Source organism: Pecten maximus, chromosome 8, assembly GCF_902652985.1.
Source record: "Pecten maximus chromosome 8, xPecMax1.1, whole genome shotgun sequence".
NCBI lineage: Eukaryota > Metazoa > Mollusca > Bivalvia > Pectinida > Pectinidae > Pecten > Pecten maximus.
Genome location: NC_047022.1, coordinates 14,832,733 through 14,851,181, shown reverse-complemented (window position 1 = coordinate 14,851,181; position 18,449 = coordinate 14,832,733). Strand labels below are relative to the sequence as shown.

General features: G+C 35.0%; 1 protein-coding gene across 1 annotated transcript in view; it reads left to right on the top strand.

Moving 5' to 3' along the window:
* The window catches only part of LOC117332547 (sodium-dependent serotonin transporter-like), a 57,828-nt gene extending 46,774 nt beyond the window's left edge, over nt 1–11,054 (top strand). The window contains exons 5-13 of the mRNA XM_033891498.1: nt 1,121–1,255; nt 1,702–1,805; nt 2,615–2,739; nt 4,903–5,015; nt 5,389–5,517; nt 6,092–6,191; nt 8,885–8,985; nt 9,416–9,583; nt 10,276–11,054. Coding sequence (XP_033747389.1) covers nt 1,121–1,255; nt 1,702–1,805; nt 2,615–2,739; nt 4,903–5,015; nt 5,389–5,517; nt 6,092–6,191; nt 8,885–8,985; nt 9,416–9,583; nt 10,276–10,479 — 1,179 coding nt within the window. The 3' untranslated portion in view covers nt 10,480–11,054. The remainder of the gene's footprint in view (nt 1–1,120; nt 1,256–1,701; nt 1,806–2,614; nt 2,740–4,902; nt 5,016–5,388; nt 5,518–6,091; nt 6,192–8,884; nt 8,986–9,415; nt 9,584–10,275) is intronic.
* The last annotated feature ends 7,395 nt before the right edge of the window (nt 11,055–18,449 follow it).

The window sequence follows — 18,449 nt, the reverse complement described above, 5'->3', positions numbered from 1 at the left end:
TCTTCTAAACAATGCTCGTTGTTCCCCGGTTCTTATTTTGAGGATGTGACCTGAATTCGGCGTAGATTTACATAGTTAGTCTTAGAAGTGCATCGAAGATGGCAGCACTTTAAAATACTAGGTTATACTCACTTGGAGCCTGAAGTTGGTTCCGAGTTCCGAGTTCCGAGTTCCGTTTATTTAAAACGGAACTGGGAACCAGTTCCGAGTTCCGTTTAAGAAAAACTGAAATACTATGTATTAACTTTATTGATTTAGGTCCCAGTTCCGAGTTCCGTTTAAGAAAAACTGAAATATTATGTATTAGCTTTATTGGTTTTGGTCCCAGTTCCGTTTAGGAACTCGGAACAAACGGAACTGGGCCCAACACCAATAAAGCTAATACATGTACATAGTATTTCAGTTTTTCTTAAACGGAACTCGGAACTGGGCCCAAAACTAATAAAGCTAATACATAGTATTTCAGTTTTTCTTAAACGGAACTCGGAACTGGTACCAAAACCAATAAAGCTAATACATAGTGTTTCAGTTTTTCTTAAACGGAACTCGGAACTGGGACCAAAACCAATAAAGCTAATACATATTATTTCAGTTTTTCTTAAACGGAACTCGGAAGTGGGACCGTAATCAATAAAGCTAATACATATTATTTCAGTTTTTCTTAAACGGAACTCGGAACTGGGACCGTAATCAATAAAGCTAATACATAGTATTTCAGTTTTTCTTAAACGGAACTCGGAACTGGTTCCCAGTTCTGTTTTACTTAAACGGAACTCGGAACTCGGAACTAGGAACCAACTTCAGGCTCCCATATTCACTTTGTACTTTTCAAAGATCTATCTATTAAACGTTGTATTTTGTTCGTATTTCGCAAGTGTTTTACCGGTATTGAGTTAAAACAGTCTAATTTGTACGACACATTTGCAAGTCATTTACTGTAAAGAGATGGCTTAGAATAAGAGAGAACTCTTGTTGCCAAATCCCTGTATTGGATTGTTGTACAATTGTATATATTGACCAATGTACAAGTGTATTGTAAATAATTTTGGTTATAAAATACTGTTTAAACCAAAACAGTCTTTTTTTTTAAATTTGGTATTATTTGTCTATCTCTGTACAGGCTGTCTGGGTTACGGCGACCTTGCCATATATAGTCCTATTAATCCTCCTGGTACGAGGATGCACCCTTCCCGGCGCCGCGAATGGAATCTTATACTATCTCCGACCTCAGTGGCATCGCCTCAATGATGTGAATGTAAGTTGTCACATAGCAGCTTTTAAAAAAATGTATTTCAAGCCTCACAACTTAATGCTTTGATCAGCAACTTCTACAGATATTAGCACAAGGGTCATCGTTATACATGTTTATTCAACATTCAAATGTTTCTTGGTTTAAATGATTATCTTCTACTGTAAACACATATATTTTATTGATAGCTGAATTTTAGCGCTTTTGTTTGCTTACAGTAAAATAAGGTTTTTGTATATTGATTGCTTACATATTATTCATTCATCAGATTTATCAATGCAGGATCTTGTGAAATCGACAATTGCGTAATTTCTGATCGCCATTTGTGCTTACAGAATCTTACTAAATATGATTTAAAGTTTGAAATTATTGCGCATTGTTATGTTAATCAGACTTTGGTGTGATTGGGAGACGATTGTTCACTGGTTTTTTATTTCCGTTATTTACTTTAGGTGTGGTTAGACGCTGCCACACAAGTATTCTTCTCCTTGGGGCCAGGCTTCGGCACGTTGTTAGCTTTGTCCAGTTACAACAAATTCAACAACAACTGCTATCTGTAAGTACGCGGCAATTCTTTCATTTCCATGTATGTTTCTTTTTGTTTTCAAACAATATCAGATATACTTGTTAATATCCTCCAATTCGATAAAACAAATAGTTTATATGCAATATTATAGAAACAATACTAATATGATTGTGCGTCACTTTTCACACGAAGAAACAAATCTATTTTTCTATACTTCTGTAAATATATACTTTTGTAACATATTCTAAATCTGTTTAAAAAAAGCCCCGACAAAATCGATCTGCAATGGAGGATCCCACTTGACAAATTTTATTCGTCTGACCAATAGAAGTTGTTGCGTTTTTGGAACATTTTGTGGGCATGCTTACATAGTTGACTGGCAGCCCAATGTGTAGGTGGTTCATATTGGGAATATACACGGTCATGAATAGCAACTCCCACTATCTCAAGTAGTCAGATGACGATAAATAAGTTATTCTCACTCCAGCACATGTCGCTGATCCATCGGCAGATAATGAAACAAATTTCAGCAATAAAAGCTAGAAAGAATATTCCAACACTTGGTCCATATCTATTATCCAGACAAATTTTCCTTGTCTGTGAGCTTGAAAGCGATAAGACACCGGAGTGCATGTTGCCAGTGTATCGCCGTCTCTTGCCACATAACCTCCCGGTTTTAAAATCAAAATCATCCACACGCACTTTATCCAATTTCTCGGCTCTTGTAATCATTTTCAATTTTATCTTTTTTTCCCCCGAAATAATTTAACTCTCCAAGGGATGTGTTTTCTTTCAAACCACACTCATAGTTATGTTATTTTTTATTATGTTGCCAACAGAGACGCCATGGTAACAAGTGTGATAAATTGTCTCACGAGCTTTTTGGCGGGATTCGTTGTGTTTTCTGTGCTCGGCTATATGGCATTGCTTCAGGGACGGGATATTGACAAGGTCGCCGTCGAAGGTAAGTACGTACCACAAAAACAGTGACGTCATTATAATATGTTTTATACACTCAAAGTAGTATCCATAAAACTTGATGCCCCAAATTCAGTAGATAGCAAAGAATAAAATACCCGCTTTTTGTGTGATTAGTGACATTTTGGAGATACCAGTGAGATTGGCGAACGATTGTATCAGCAACATTCCTCATCGCAAGGTTACTTATGGCGGAGGGGGCGAATCGCAGACATTTCCTACATATCAATGGCGGCATCTCTCTTGTGAGATCCTCACGTGTACTGGCTATAACACACACATCCCCGTTGTTTGTAAACAATGCATCGTGTATTGCCGGCCTAGATGTATAATGAATTCCTGGTATCTCCTCGTGCGCTATTAAATGATAAGGGCTACGTACTGTCCTCAGCGAAGGAACATTTATATATTGGTTTTGATTCGAGATAGTTTGACACTAATATATACCATACTTTATAGATGTTTCTCATACGGCATGCCTATTGCCTTATCATTTCTTCTTCGTGGTAGCTATACAAGGTATACAATTGTATGTTACCCAATTCATATTTTGTGCCGAACATTTGTACTGTTAGGTACCATTCTTTTATATTTAGGTCACATACATGACCTTTCTATTGTATTGATATTCGTTACATGAAGGTTTGTCAATAAGTAACGGTTGTTTAGCATGATTATCTAACTCGAGTTAGTTATTTTTCGGCATAGCCGTATAATATTCTTTTGACCCCGGATATGACGCGACAGGTGGCGTTACTGGTCAAGATGAAGTATGTGATTGGTCAATGTAGCAAAATAGAGATATGCAGTTAAAAACGAAACAAAGTTAAGAATGCAAGCTGAATAAGCTAAAATAATATTCCTGATTTGAATGCAGTCTTATTATCACCAAAAATGATTCAAACTGATCTAGTTTTGTTATCTGTGCTGAAACGCATTAATTCGTTAATTTATTTCACCAGCAGTTTTACATTAAACCACCAGCATTAAAACTATGCCGTTTATCTTTTTTAAAGACATTTCTTGTTTAAATTTAGAAAATACTCAAGCTTTAGAGAGAGTGGCTGAACTCTCTCGTCGTACATTTGTGATTTGTTTTTTATGATTGATGACAGTCGGGGTCCACTTTAAGTTTTGTCATAATCTATGCGATGTCTCACTTCCATTACATCATAAAATTATGTTCCATACGACTCCGATCCCATGATTGTTCGATTTTTCCTTGACGAAATCCCATGCTGATGTTGTTTTATTGACAGAAAACAACGAAAATAATGAGCAATGGTAAAAATAGTCCATTATAAAAGGACAGAGGTTAGTCAACGATATATGTTCTGGCCAGAAACGACCGATCAGAGGATTGAAAAGTGGATACGCACTGCAATGTGTAAAGAAAAACAATAACCCAATGTTACGATTTTTCTCATGTGTCCTATAAGTGGTGAAACACACGTAGTTATGAGATACAAAGTATTTCATCGGAGATGTACGTAGTTACTAAGGTATTGTATGTTTCTTTACAGATTTTGTACACCCCGTGATAACCTCGCTTACCGTAGATTTTTACTTTACTATACATACTGGATTAAAGTGTCTTGATGTCTAAAATGGTTCTTGTACTACCTCTGTAATATAGTGAGGCCTCTTTTTCGTAGTTTATACAGAAGACATAATCTCATACAATGTGTCTATTTTGGTATTGCAGGCCTTGGCCTCGTTTTCGTAGTTTACACACAGAAGACATAACCTCATTCAATGTGTCTATTTTGGTATTGCAGGCCTTGGCCTCGTTTTCGTAGTTTACACACAGAATACATAACCTCATACCATGTGTCTATTTTGGTATTGCAGGCCCTGGCCTCGTTTTCGTAGTTTACACACAGAAGACATAATCTCATTCAATGTGTCTATTTTGGTATTGCAGGCCTTGGCCTCGTTTTCGTAGTTTACACACAGAAGACATAACCTCATACATGTACCATGTGTCTATTTTGGTATTGCAAACACTTGCCTCATTTTCGTAGTTTATACACAGAGGACATAATCTCATACAATATGTCTATTTTGGAATTGCAGGCCCTGGCCTCGTTTTCGTAGTTTACACACAGAAGAAATAATCTAATACAATGTGTCTATTTTGGTATTGCAGGACCTGGCCTCGTTTTCGTAGTTTACCCTGAAGCCATAGCGTCATTAGACGCGTCCATATTTTGGTCAATCATATTCTTTCTGATGTTGATAACACTTGGATTGGACAGTACGGTACGTGCATTTATGTCATACATATATTTCAATGTTTTTTTATCATTTGATTTTGATCAAAAGAAGAGGAGATATTTTGGTGTCATTTTCAATGATTTGCAACTGGAGTATGTTCAAGGATTGTGTTATTCTGATTTCGAAGCTAACACAAGTAACAATCCTTTTCATAAACCTAACAAAGCATTTTGTAAAATCATAATACTTTCCTAAACACAATTTTAATGTGTGTCGTGTTTGATGACCACGGCTATAATCCAAAATATAACTTCTATATGGATCAATTACCATTATAACTCTCACATGATATAGAAACATGTTTTCAGCTGTTTAAGAATGACCTAATTTATCTGTGACCTTGTTGACCTCGTTTCAGTTTGGAGGGTTGGAGGCGGTGATCACAGCTGTCTGTGATAACTTTGGTGTCCTCAGAAACAAACGGGAGCTGTTCGTCCTGACCCTTGTTATATACTGTTTCCTTGGTGCTATATCTACCACCACATACGTACGTATAAATCAAGGACGCCCTCCTAAAGCATTTCTTTTGTACTATGAACATGCATATCTTAGTGATGATATGATTTTGGTGGTTTTTGCCTTAAAAGCCTTTCAATAAATCATGATTGGGGTTATTGCACTGCTATATTATGGATTTTACAGTAAGTAATTTGGGTGTGCAAATTCATTATTGTTCACATAGGTTTCGATTCAGTTATGCAATAAAAATAAGTACTCCACAATGAGTAAGTTTCCGGTATAAAAGCTGTTTGTATACAACAAACCTACATGTAGGCCCGGCAACGTAATCGTCTTGTAAAGACATCAAGGCTATTTGCAGATCTTTTAATATTGCATTGTTTTATTCACGTCACTGATGATAATATACTTTTGATTACCTTACACAATGACACGTATGTAACTTAAGTGCAAAACGTCAGATGTTCTGTTTGCATAATACAAAAAAAAAAAAAAAAAAAACAATGAGCAGATGAATTCGAGAAAAAAACATGTTTTAGGATATTGATATTTTATATAAGAACTAGAATAGAACTGGTTCATAAAACGTATTTGTTTTGTAGGGGGGCCAGTTTGTCATCAATCTCCTAGATCGCCATGCAGCCCCCATATCCCTCATCTTCATCTGTTTTTGTGAGGCTATCGCCGTGAGCTGGTTTTACGGTATGTATATTCTTCTTTGATAAAAATGTCGAACATTTAAATTACAACAAACATCAACTATTGGTACCATTAAATTATAGAATGGGTATATCATTATTGACAGTATAAACATTATATATGATAATTAATTAAATCATTATTTTGCGTTTCTATAATGCCTGTATGAAAAATGTCAGTTACATAAATTCAATACCTATTTCCAGATTTTATTGAAAAAATGATTGACGAGCGGAAAAGAAAGAAATAACCCATTAAAGCAAGTTAATGGGTTGCTCAAACACTATCTAAATATCCCTATTGGAACATTCGGAGTTCATATAATTTCATAATAAATGATATGTTGTGGGTGTCCATATTTCCTATGAATAACATATTTAAGTAGTTTAATGCTCTTATAAGAACACATATTAACACGCACTGTCATTCCTTCGCCATGTTTCACATCAAAATTGATATGAGCGCTTCATATCTTCATTTGACTTGTAATAAAATCGCTTTCATATGTCGCCATGACTTTAAAAACCCTACAAATAACAGCTCTAGTGATAGACCTTGTAAAACTCGAAGAAGTAGTTAAAGTGTTTAAATGCTTCTTTTGTTATTGGCGTCGACCCAATTACCAACGGAAGTAAAACCTGTAATTTGTTATCTTTGATTTCAATAGTTTTGTCTTTTATCAATGCAAAATACAAAAAAGGTTTTGCGGTGCTTGTTCTGCTTAATATATTGGATATTTAGTGTAGACACTCATGTTTTTGTTGTATTCTCTGTGCCGAGTGAAGTTCTGTACAATGTGATCAGTCGTCAACCATAGGTCGCTTTATGTAGAGACTATTCAGAGAAGTCCGGAAAAGACTTCGAACAAATGTGTAGGTCATCTTTTTGTGTCGCAATATACGTTGTATAATTGCTGTAAAGTCAGTGGAAATATTCTATAACGAAATGGTTGACGAAGAGAGATTTATAGAGAGATTCGGTGATGGAAGACATAATCAATCTAATATAGACAGGTGGATATTTTCAGCAAAAGAATGGACTGAAAGCTAGTTTGATGAAGAAGTTTGATGAGTGAGTTTGATATGAATTGCATTCATCTCAAGGACATAATAGAGTTGAACGTTCTGAAAGTGACGATCGTTACGCTGTTCAACGATTTTACAGAGACGAATTTTCACTTCCTCACGGGGAGACTGTTTCTGCATAGCCTTTATACAGTCGGACCAGACACATTCGTCTTTATCAGAGCAATAAGATTGGTTTTTGATCGGGAAATAAAACGATATATTGTGAAATTCCGAGCAGGAACACCCCAAAAAGGCAGCACTCATCGATCGAGTAACAAAACGTGTCGCGGATACAGATTGAATTTTCGGGCAGATGCAGATTTGACACCAGCCGGATACAAATGAATACATTCGCCGACCAATAACCATATCGTAGGTTTATATCTATGTGACATGCAGACTAAAGCTTTTGTTTACCACTTCAATCAGTCCACAAACTTCTGAACTGCGTATTTTAAGATCAGTCACACTCATAAGAGTAGTCTGATTGGAACAGGAATGCTGAATTGGTAATAAATATGGCCGCATGAGTTTAAAAGCTGGTTTTATATGTTACATTAATTTAAAAATCTATGCTAGCTTTCCCAATAGTTCAGATATATTGAAGGTAGTCCTATCATTTTTGATTTTAGTATCACTCAACTGAAACAATCTTGTTTAATCACTTTCGTATAAAATTATATAGATTAGATCTTTATTTCATAATGTCTCGTATTGTCAATTTCAAGATCAATTAATGACCCAAAAATTGAAAAATAGGCCATATTCAAAGAACACAGCAATATAACAAGGTTGTGTTCTCTGCACTCCGGGTCTATGTGATAACTATACCGGAACTCTATTTTCAATAAAGCATTATCGCTTGTATAAGTGTTTTGGAAAATCAGAATAAATATCCAAAGCCTTACTGTCTAACCATTCACACGGACATATTGAGTGAAGTCGGATGCCGTAGTTTGAAGTCAGATCGTGATGTTTATAGCATCCAGTGAAGCCTATAATATACAATGTAGACAGATATAGATATTTAATGTAATATACGTAACACTAACCAAGCCTGTTAATATCGTTTCCATGTATGTGATATGGGAAACAAGGGATACTACAGGAAAACCTGACTATATTGACCTTGCCTTGGATCAGTCTTTACTGATGACGAAATCTATAATTTTAAAATTAGTTCATTGAAAGAAAATATGTTTATTCTGAGATGAGACATTCTGATTTTAATGTTAGCTGTTATAAGATATGGTCTTATAGTCACAAATGTTATGTATAAAATAACATTTATTTATTTCTCTTACTGCATCAAAGCTGCACTAACACGAGTTAAAAAGGTAACATAAAAAGAAAGCAGGAACAAAGGTATTGTTAGTCTGTTCGCGAGTGCTATAACGAAACGGTGTTATTGAAATGTGACCTTCGTTCTACCATACACCCAACCTATACATTCTTGTCATTCTTGGGAAATGAGTAGGGAAAAATAACATGAAATAGTGATATACAAGTGTATGTTAATTTTTATTATTGATAGAATTGTACATTTTATTTTTGTAAAATTGTATATTTGTAACAGCATTTTTCCTATTGAAATGCATGCATGTTTATAGACATATTATATTTTTTCAGGCGTACAGAGATTCTCAAACGATATTAAAAGTATGGTTGGATTTGAGCCGGGGATTTTCTGGAAAGTGTGCTGGGTTGCAATATGTCCTATTAGTTTGTTGGTAAGAATAAATATGCCATATATTGATCAGCTTATAATTGTTTTTTTTTTTAAATCACTAATTTACGAAGAACGCGAAATGATTGTCTTGAATGAGCTTTTTAACAAAACTACAACAGTTGTCTCCCTTCGGGCAGAATATTCCTAAGCAGTTTTGTGTTGAATCAGAAAACCAACTAACGATTTACTGGTGTTTAGTCTATATGGAATATGTTACAGGAAACAAGTAATATAGTATACATCAATCTATTACGATAATAAAATAGATATCCAGGAGAGATGAACTCCTTCCCGAGATTTACCTTAAGCACATTCATAATTCAAGAATTTCTACACATGGTTCATGGTTATTATATCTGTATATTTCATTACATGAATATTTGAACACTGATAAAAGACCATCTATCTTATATCGCTTTTTTTCGTTACAGTTGTTGTTTGTGTTGTCAATATGGGCGTATTCAGGAATACAACTAGACGGCTACACGTATCCTGATTGGTCAGTCGCTGTCGGTTGGTGCATCACGTGTTCATCTCTCATTTGCATACCATTGTATATTGTTTTTGACATTTTGACTACCAAGGGGACTCTAAAACAGGTATGACCCTGTCATTGTTGTTTATGTATATATATTTAAAGCAAAAAGAAGGTACGGACTCGGTTTTCATGCTTTCGGATAACTTAAATGAGAAATTCTCTGAGTTATTCTCTAGTCTCTAACTAAATTTGGTCGTTCCTAATAGCAGTTTGTTAACTGAGGATTATATATTATGTATTGAACTACATGAAAGTGCATTTAAAAAAATAAAATAATAATAAATAAACATTGATCGGCATCATTTTCCCGAGTTTCATGAAACTAGTTGAAAGACAATGAAATTCCAAATTCAGAATAATGCTATTTTAATTCCCGCAATACAATATCTTCAATATGGACTTACGTTGTTAATGAACATTATACTATCTCATAGAACATTTGCAAGATAGGCCCGAGTCGGAACAAAGACATATATCATAATAAATTTTATATGATTAATCTGATATGTCCACATGTATTTCAATTATTACAAAATACTACGACTATCTCGTAAGAATGCCATATACGCGTATATTTACGTGACATGCTTTATATCTTTGTAAAAATTTAACCCATCACCGTATCTCACCAAATGTAATTTTAGCTATATGTAACTGAATGCCTGTTCCATGTTTGATTTTTTCAAAATATATCTATCGGTAAGCTGTTTTAAACTGTGTCTTGTTTAAGCCATAACCTTGTACTCTTTCCAGAAACTTGTGAGATTATTGAAGCCAGCGTCAGTCCCTGCCCACGTCCAAGGTGCTAACGGATACGCGGGACATGATACGTATGAGGTTTACCCTATACGTAACTCCAATACGCAAGTTGAAGCAATCCATGCTAACTCTCTTCCATACATTACAAACATTCAGATGAAAGGGGCCCAAACACAAGACAGCACTGAGATATGTTGATGGATTCGAGGAAAAGTGTAAATTATCATTATTGTATATTGAAGAAACGTTGCTGAAACTGTCTCCAGTTCTTTCGTTCTTAAAAACATCCAGGTCATAAACATTACATGTTGTCATCAGACATTCTGCTTCATGAGCTATATATCAATAGAGGAAAGTTTAGACGAACCATACCACGAACGAGGATACTTATCAGATTGTAGATTAATGTTATTTGTGAACTTTGAACTGCAACGCAATCCTGCAAAAATGTAATATTCAAATTAGTTCTGACAACAACAGACGAAGTGTTGTTTTGTTCTAACAACAGATGATTTATTTTCTAGATCTGATTAAACCTGCTGTAGACAGGATGTGCCGTACGGTGTACTCTGTTTTACTTCCCCCTCGTTGTGCCGTTAACTGTGTGTGTTGTATATCTAAAAAATTGCACAGTGTGCTACACATAGCATTTAAAAACAATGATCCTGTAGACAACGGAAGTGCTAAAAATATGTTAACAAAGGCACTTTTCTATATTTGATATAAAATATGGTAGAGGCAGCTTTCATCATTAAAATTCGACATAGCAGTTTTCCATGTATTTATGAATATTATTAGTAAAAACAATATGTTTCTGTAATTGTAAAACGTGTTTTAAAATACCTAGCCATGGATAAGTTTCATAGAAAGAAGTTTATTTTGATACAAACGATGACTCAAACTGTGTTTGTAAGCGTTGCATACGGGTCTTTCCTTGTAAATAGTAAAGGAAGAAAGTCTGAACGACTGCCCACTGCCGACGGGAAGAAAGTCTGAACGACTGCCCACTGCCGACGGGAAGAAAGTCTGAACGACTGCCCACTGCCGATGGGAAGAAAGTCTGAACGACTGCCCACTGCCGATGGGAAGAAAGTATAAAGTCAATTTTCAAATTATAGATTGATCCCTGTCCCTAAAATGATAGAATGATAAAGACAATTGAGCTTTATAGATATGTCTGATTTTAAGTTCCAAGCTAGGGGAGATAATCTAATATTAAATTATAAAGAAAATTGAGCTTTGAAAATTGCTTTTAGGAAAATGTCTGATTCTAAGCTTCAAACTTTTGGAGGTAAATTAGTGTAAGGATTTACCTAGGAATTAAAAGAAATAATCATTGTTTACCAGTCTAATCAAACTGCCATGTTGTATTTTCATCTCAACAGCATTATAATGATGACATAGGCAGTCTGAAGGATAGATGATGTTTTGTCTGTTCCGCCCTTATTGGATACATAGGTATACGATCCTGGTGTTTGTGTTGAAAATAAATATGTTTTCAAACTACATCAATATAAAACTAATGAATATCATCGACTGGTAGTATATTTGTTTGTTAGTCACGATAAATGTTGATACTGTGTAGTACTTACACATATAATTATGTCATTTATAACCTATCTGGGTAAACATTGAATCAAATATAAACGGCGGAAGCATTTTGGGAAACCAAGAAAAAATCATGTCATAGAAATAGTTTTTTGGTTCAACTGAATGGAGGTTATAGGCCGTTGTGACCTAGTAATGATATGCCAAAAATCATTCAGACAAATATGCATCCAAAAAACACACTAAGAGTTCTGAAGTTCCATCAAAAGTTCATTGAACCTATATTTCCCGTGAATTACAAACTTTCCGCATTACATTTAACAATGCTTGTCGATATCATTAACGGCAAACAATGCAAGGAAAATAACTTGGAAAAAGACCGAAAGATAACAAACCTGTTATCATTATAATCTACATATGGCATTGCTGCTAAGAATATGATAACGCTCACTGTTAAATATTGCTTTCATTTTGTAATTTGCTACCTGACTCATTGTTATATTATTGTGTTGTTTTGTTATATTTGGATATCTCTTGTTTCGTTGTCTAATTGTTATTAGGTATATATATAAGTAATTCAAGGGATTTGTATTACTATAGATACATCGTTCATTTAAAATCTATGTTAATACAGATGTCATTAATCAATTGCCTATCATCAAACATTGGCCCCCTTACTAGGGCCCAACCAACCCCCTCCTTGTAATTTAGCAAAACCACCCCACTTCCTTTCCTTCAAGTTCCCTCCTCCTGCCGTATTACAGCGCGAACGACACCCACTCCTCCCCTGCTAGTACTGTAGCACAACCCCCTTCAGCCCTCCAATTAATATGGAACCATTATCCCTATGTAATACAGCAGTACCCCACCCTCCTTCCAGTAATACAGCACGACAACCACCCCCCCCCCCCCCCCCGGTACTACACCACGCCCCTCCCGTCTTTGTAATAGAGCAGCAACCCCGCATCGTCCCTAGTACCACCGCTACCAACATCCTTTACCCCCTTCCCCGCCTAAGGAATGTGATGATTCGACTATCGCGATTTCAAGTTTTGTAAAGCAATCATGATACGTTGGTTATGTCCATATTTGTAAATGATATTTCGATGTTAAATTGATTGTGATATCTTAACGATTAATTCTACTGTAGCATCGGTTCACTTGATCTTCATTTTCATTCTTATTTGTTATATCTGTTATTTTAATATTTTATCCTGCCATAGCATTGTTCAACTTTATCATAATTTTTATTCTTATTTGTTTACTCTAGTATCTTAATGTTTCATTCTAATAATGGATATTTTATTGTAATATATCCATGCTTTATTTTAATATCTTAATTACTTGTTTGATTTCTTAATTGTTGTTTTAGATCGTAATTCTTTATTCGACTTTCTTCATATTTTTATTCTGATATCAAACTGTTTCATTTAAAAAAAAGTGTTTTTGTTCTAATATTTTGATTTTAGTTCCGATGTCGTAATTATGATATCACATAATTAAATCTGATATCATGAATCTTTATTCGATACCCTAGTGTTTATTTTATATACCGTTATATTTCCGTTAAGCTTTCATTGTCAGATTGAATCGATAATTCAGATACCTCAAGATTTATAATTCAAAATCATGATACTTCAATATAGATTCAGTAACTTTTATTAATATTTATATAAAGTATATTGTAATGCACAGTTTTTTGCAACCTTGATTGGATTCTGCTCTTTAGTTGTTCATGTCAGTTTTACTCTCTAAATGAGACACACATTTTAGCATTATGGTACAATAAGTATTTACATAGACAGCTCTTAACAAAGCTATGGTATTAATAAGCAGTTATCCAATGGTATTACCAAATGTACGTTTTATCTACTCTACTATTTTACCAGATACGCTTTACTGATTAGTACACCTAAGAAACATAAATATGTCATAAAAGGTGAATTATTTGGGGAATTTGTCGAAATGACATTTGTATGGAAATCCAAAAAGTAATCCTGGCATAAATTGGCCGTTGTGACAATCTAACAAACACAGTTACTCAGTGTATACACAGTACTACTGTGTAAACGCACTACTCTCGAGAATGTATGAAATGATAGTATCGCACAGAAGAATTTCATTTGCGCGCGACATTTTCTTTTCTAATTCAAGTCATTTTTTCTAACAACCGTACTAAAAAAATACAAATATAATGAAATAATGAAAATGTTGGATTTAATGCTACTTATTTGTATAACAATCTATGATAATAACTGTTCAATAATAGAAGTATAGCACCTGGTAATGATGACAAGAATTACTCAGATATCAACACATATATATGAATATAAGACATTATCGAATATTGCTTTGCTGATCCCGAAGAGTAATTAATTTAGCTTTTCTTGAGACAAAATCAATTAGAACAGTTACTAGGCAACTGAATTAATCACTTCATGGAATGTTCAAAGGCATCACTCACTATGAAACAAAACTGATTAAGACAAGTTAACGATTGATACGATGACGTCATTTGATTATCAAAAGTATTACTTTACGGTTATCAAGGTATATCCAGGGAAATTATTATTTAAATATCAATCCATTATTGCAAGCCATCGTCATCTCTAATTTTTTAATGCTCTGATACTAGCTTAAGATATTGATTAACGATAATATTGAATTTCCATTTTTTCATTATTGATTTCTGGAAACATTTTCTTCGGATTGGTAATTCAAATATAATAGAACACAACCAATAGGATTTTTAAGACTGTAAAAAGATCATAAGAATAAATACTTATCATATTGGCCGTGTTTTATAACGTCTACCATTATTTATTTGTTTATATATCGCTGTGTACCAACATAATTCCTTTTCGTTTTTTTTGCTTCAAATTGACAATACCAATTCGCAAACAACTCTTAGCGAAATATGTCATCAACCAATTTATGTTCATTAAGAATTTATCGTTGTTTAAAGAATAAATGCCATTATTCTTCGGCTCGGGCAACGTCCTTTTATAAAGAGTGTTAGGTTGTGTTGGGTGAAAATGCTATCGGGGTGTATTTTCTCGCTATCAGCATTCAGAGTATCTACGAAAGTATTATCAAATGTCTCATAATGATAGGGCATGTCTACATTTTATGGTATAAATAGTTTTATTTGGTCATAATTTGGGTTATTATGGCTGAACAAATCTATGTTATGAACTCTTCAGTAAATTCAGTATTAATTTGTGATAAGACGTCAATACACGATTGGTTCCCGGTAATTGAAACAATTTGACGGAAAGACCCGAACTGTTTGATCGGACAGTATCCATTTGTTATAGCCGTCATTGAAGTATATAAACATGTTTGATGTGTTGTTGCATATGTACAAATTAAATGTAAATACATATAGATATACATCTGTTACCTTCGGGTCAACAACATTTAGTGACAACTTGTGTTTTGTAATTAGAGTTTTAACAAAGAAACAAAGGTGACGAAAAAAGACAATGTTTGACTCGTGCCTTGACAGCTCTTCGAACTCACGATCTTCGGCACCAAATCTGAAGCTGATACCGCTTCGCTATATCGACATCCCCTCCAAAGAACGTTTCGACATCGTTTACCTAACATAATCATAGTCAACAGGAGCAGTTTAGCTTGGTGTAACTTTAGGCGATTCTGGCATGGAGCTCTTTTGCCGTAACTCGCGAATTCGAGGAAATATAAGGGCACGAGTCAATATTGTCTTTCTTCCTCGTTGTTTTTTATATGTTTTATATAAATATATGTATACATTAAAGGGATATCAGGCATGTCTTTGTGTTATCATTCATCTGTATTATATAGTCACTGAAGACATGCTGAGAAACAGTTAATATTTTCCGAATGTAGATCACCTACTTGTATCAAGTGATTCGTATATGTTTATATTGTAGACCGATATTGATGTATTGAGGAAATAAAATTCGTTTAAATCTTATCTTGTTGTGCATCATATATTGTTCTGAGCTTCCTAATATAAACGTAAAATTATAACATAAAGTCTCAAGAAAACAAACTGAAGATACAAATTATAGAACACATTTTGGTTTAATATAAACTGAATCACAATTGAAATGGCGGATACAAAAATAATAGGGAAGACAACAATGAAGTCTGGGCAGACACCAAGACAAACAGAATGACAAATATGGAGGCTTGGTAGACATCAAGACAAACGGAAAGACAATTATGGATGCTTAACAGACACCAAGGCAAGCAGAAAGACAACTATGGAGGCTAAACAGACATTAAGGGACCACGGAACCAAATGATTTCCCATAGACGGTAATGTTAACGTTTATCACTGTACTGCTTAAATGGAGTTTTCAACACTGGTCCAGTAGCAATAATTTTGAAGTATGTCATCTCGGAAACCTTTAAATGGAATTATAAAAAATTCTACCAATTTGAACTTTTTTTATGTGGGGGCCGCCATCTTGTATTAAAATCAGCACTAAAAAAAATTCATCTAAATTAATAACAAAATACACACTTACTTACCTCCCCCTGACAAAAACAGGCTAGCAAAAAAATAACTGTTTTTCTATATATTTTACATCTATATGTATTGCCCGACCCACATATTAAAACTTTGGAAACTTCTCTCATCTTAATATCCAATCAGTAGGCCCCGATGTATTCACCTTCCTATTAAATCTTCTGCCCAAACGGGGAAAACCCACATTCTATTTTTGATTTGGTTCCGTGGTCCCTATAGAATCGTACACATTTTTCAAATTTAACTTTTCTGGGACAGGATAGGACCATAGGGTATGATGTCCAAATAGGAAGTGGCTGGCTGCAAGTCTTGGGCTGGTAGGTCAAGTCTTCTATTGGTACCGGAGATGGAGATTCGTATTAGAAAAGGACATAAAAATTGAAACAAATTTTTAGTTAAAATAGAAATATCTTGCTGAATTTTAAATCCAGATAGATGTCTTTTGGTCATATAAGAGTATTGATATTGTACTACTGAAAAATATAAACAAATAAGAAATACCCTGAAGATCAAGGGCAGATAACTCCATGCTATCTCCCCACCCCCCTTATTTCTCGCCTTTATCTTAAAAAAACCTAGGACAAGAGCATTTTTGTATATAATTGAGTCAAACACACACACAGGACAGTGGGCCGGGCTAGGGACAACAAAACTACCAAAATAACCACCAGAAATCGAACCGGGGTAGTGACAACAGAACAACCAATCACATCACCGAACACCGAACCGGGCTAGAGTCAAGAGTACAACCAGAAAAAACACCAAAAATCGAACCGGGGTACTGACTACAGAACAACCAGACACACCACGGGACTACGAAACACGCGTTATACAGCTACCATTGAAATAAATACTATATTTTCCTATTAACCTGGTCTATGGCCCCCTTTACACTGTACACAGGCCCATATTTTCATTATAAACAAGCTCAGAATCTAATTTCCTGCTTAAATTCTGCCAAAATATCTCCATGATGAAAATACCAGCCGAATATGTTCAGATCGGTCCCGTAATCTGGTGTCCAGGGACGCTGAACGGCATAAAATGTCAAATCCGGTAGCTCCCTATAGGGACCACGGAACCAAATGATTTCCCATAGACGGTAATGTTAACGTTTATCACTGTACTGCTTAAATGGAGTTTTCAACACTGGTCCAGTAGCAATAATTTTGAAGTATGTCATCTCGGAAACCTCTAAATGGAATTATAAAAAATTCTACCAATTTGAACTTTTTTTATGTGGGGGCCGCCATCTTGTATTAAAATCAGCACCAAAAATTCATCTAAATTAATAACAAAATACACACTTACTTACCTCCCCCTGACAAAAACAGGCTAGCAAAAAAATAACTGGTTTTTTTATATATTTTACATCTATATGTATTGCCCGACCCACATATTAAAACTTTGGAAACTTCTCTCATCGTAATATCCAATCAGTAGGCCCCGATGTATTCACCTTCCTATTAAATCTTCTGCCCAAACGGGGAAAACCCACATTCTATTTTTGATTTGGTTCCGTGGTCCCTTAAGACCAACGGGAAAACCACAATGGAGGCTTAGCACACCCCAAGGCAAGCTGATAGATACATATGGAGGCTTGGTAGACATCAAGACCAACGGAAAGACAGCTATGGAGGCTTAACAGACACAAAAATAAGCAGAAGGACAACTATAGAGGCATAACAGACATCAAGACAAGCAGATAGACAACTATGGAGGATTGGTAGACATCAAGACAAACAATAAGACAACTTAACAGACGTCAAGACAAGAAGAAAGACAACAATGGAAACTGGATAGACACCGGGACAAACAGAAAGACATCAATGGAGGCTTAACAGATGCCAGGACAAGTAGAAAGACAACAATGGAAACTGGACAGACAACGGGACAAACAGAAAGACATCAATGGAGGCTTAACAGACGCAAGGTCAAGACGAAAGACAACAATGGAAGCTGTACAGACACCGGGACAAGCAGAAAGACAACAATGGAGGCTGTGTAGACAACCAGACAACAAAACAAATAATAAGAGAACGATGGTAACTGAAGGAGCAAACCCAAACGGTAATGAAATAAGGAAACAGACAATTAACGA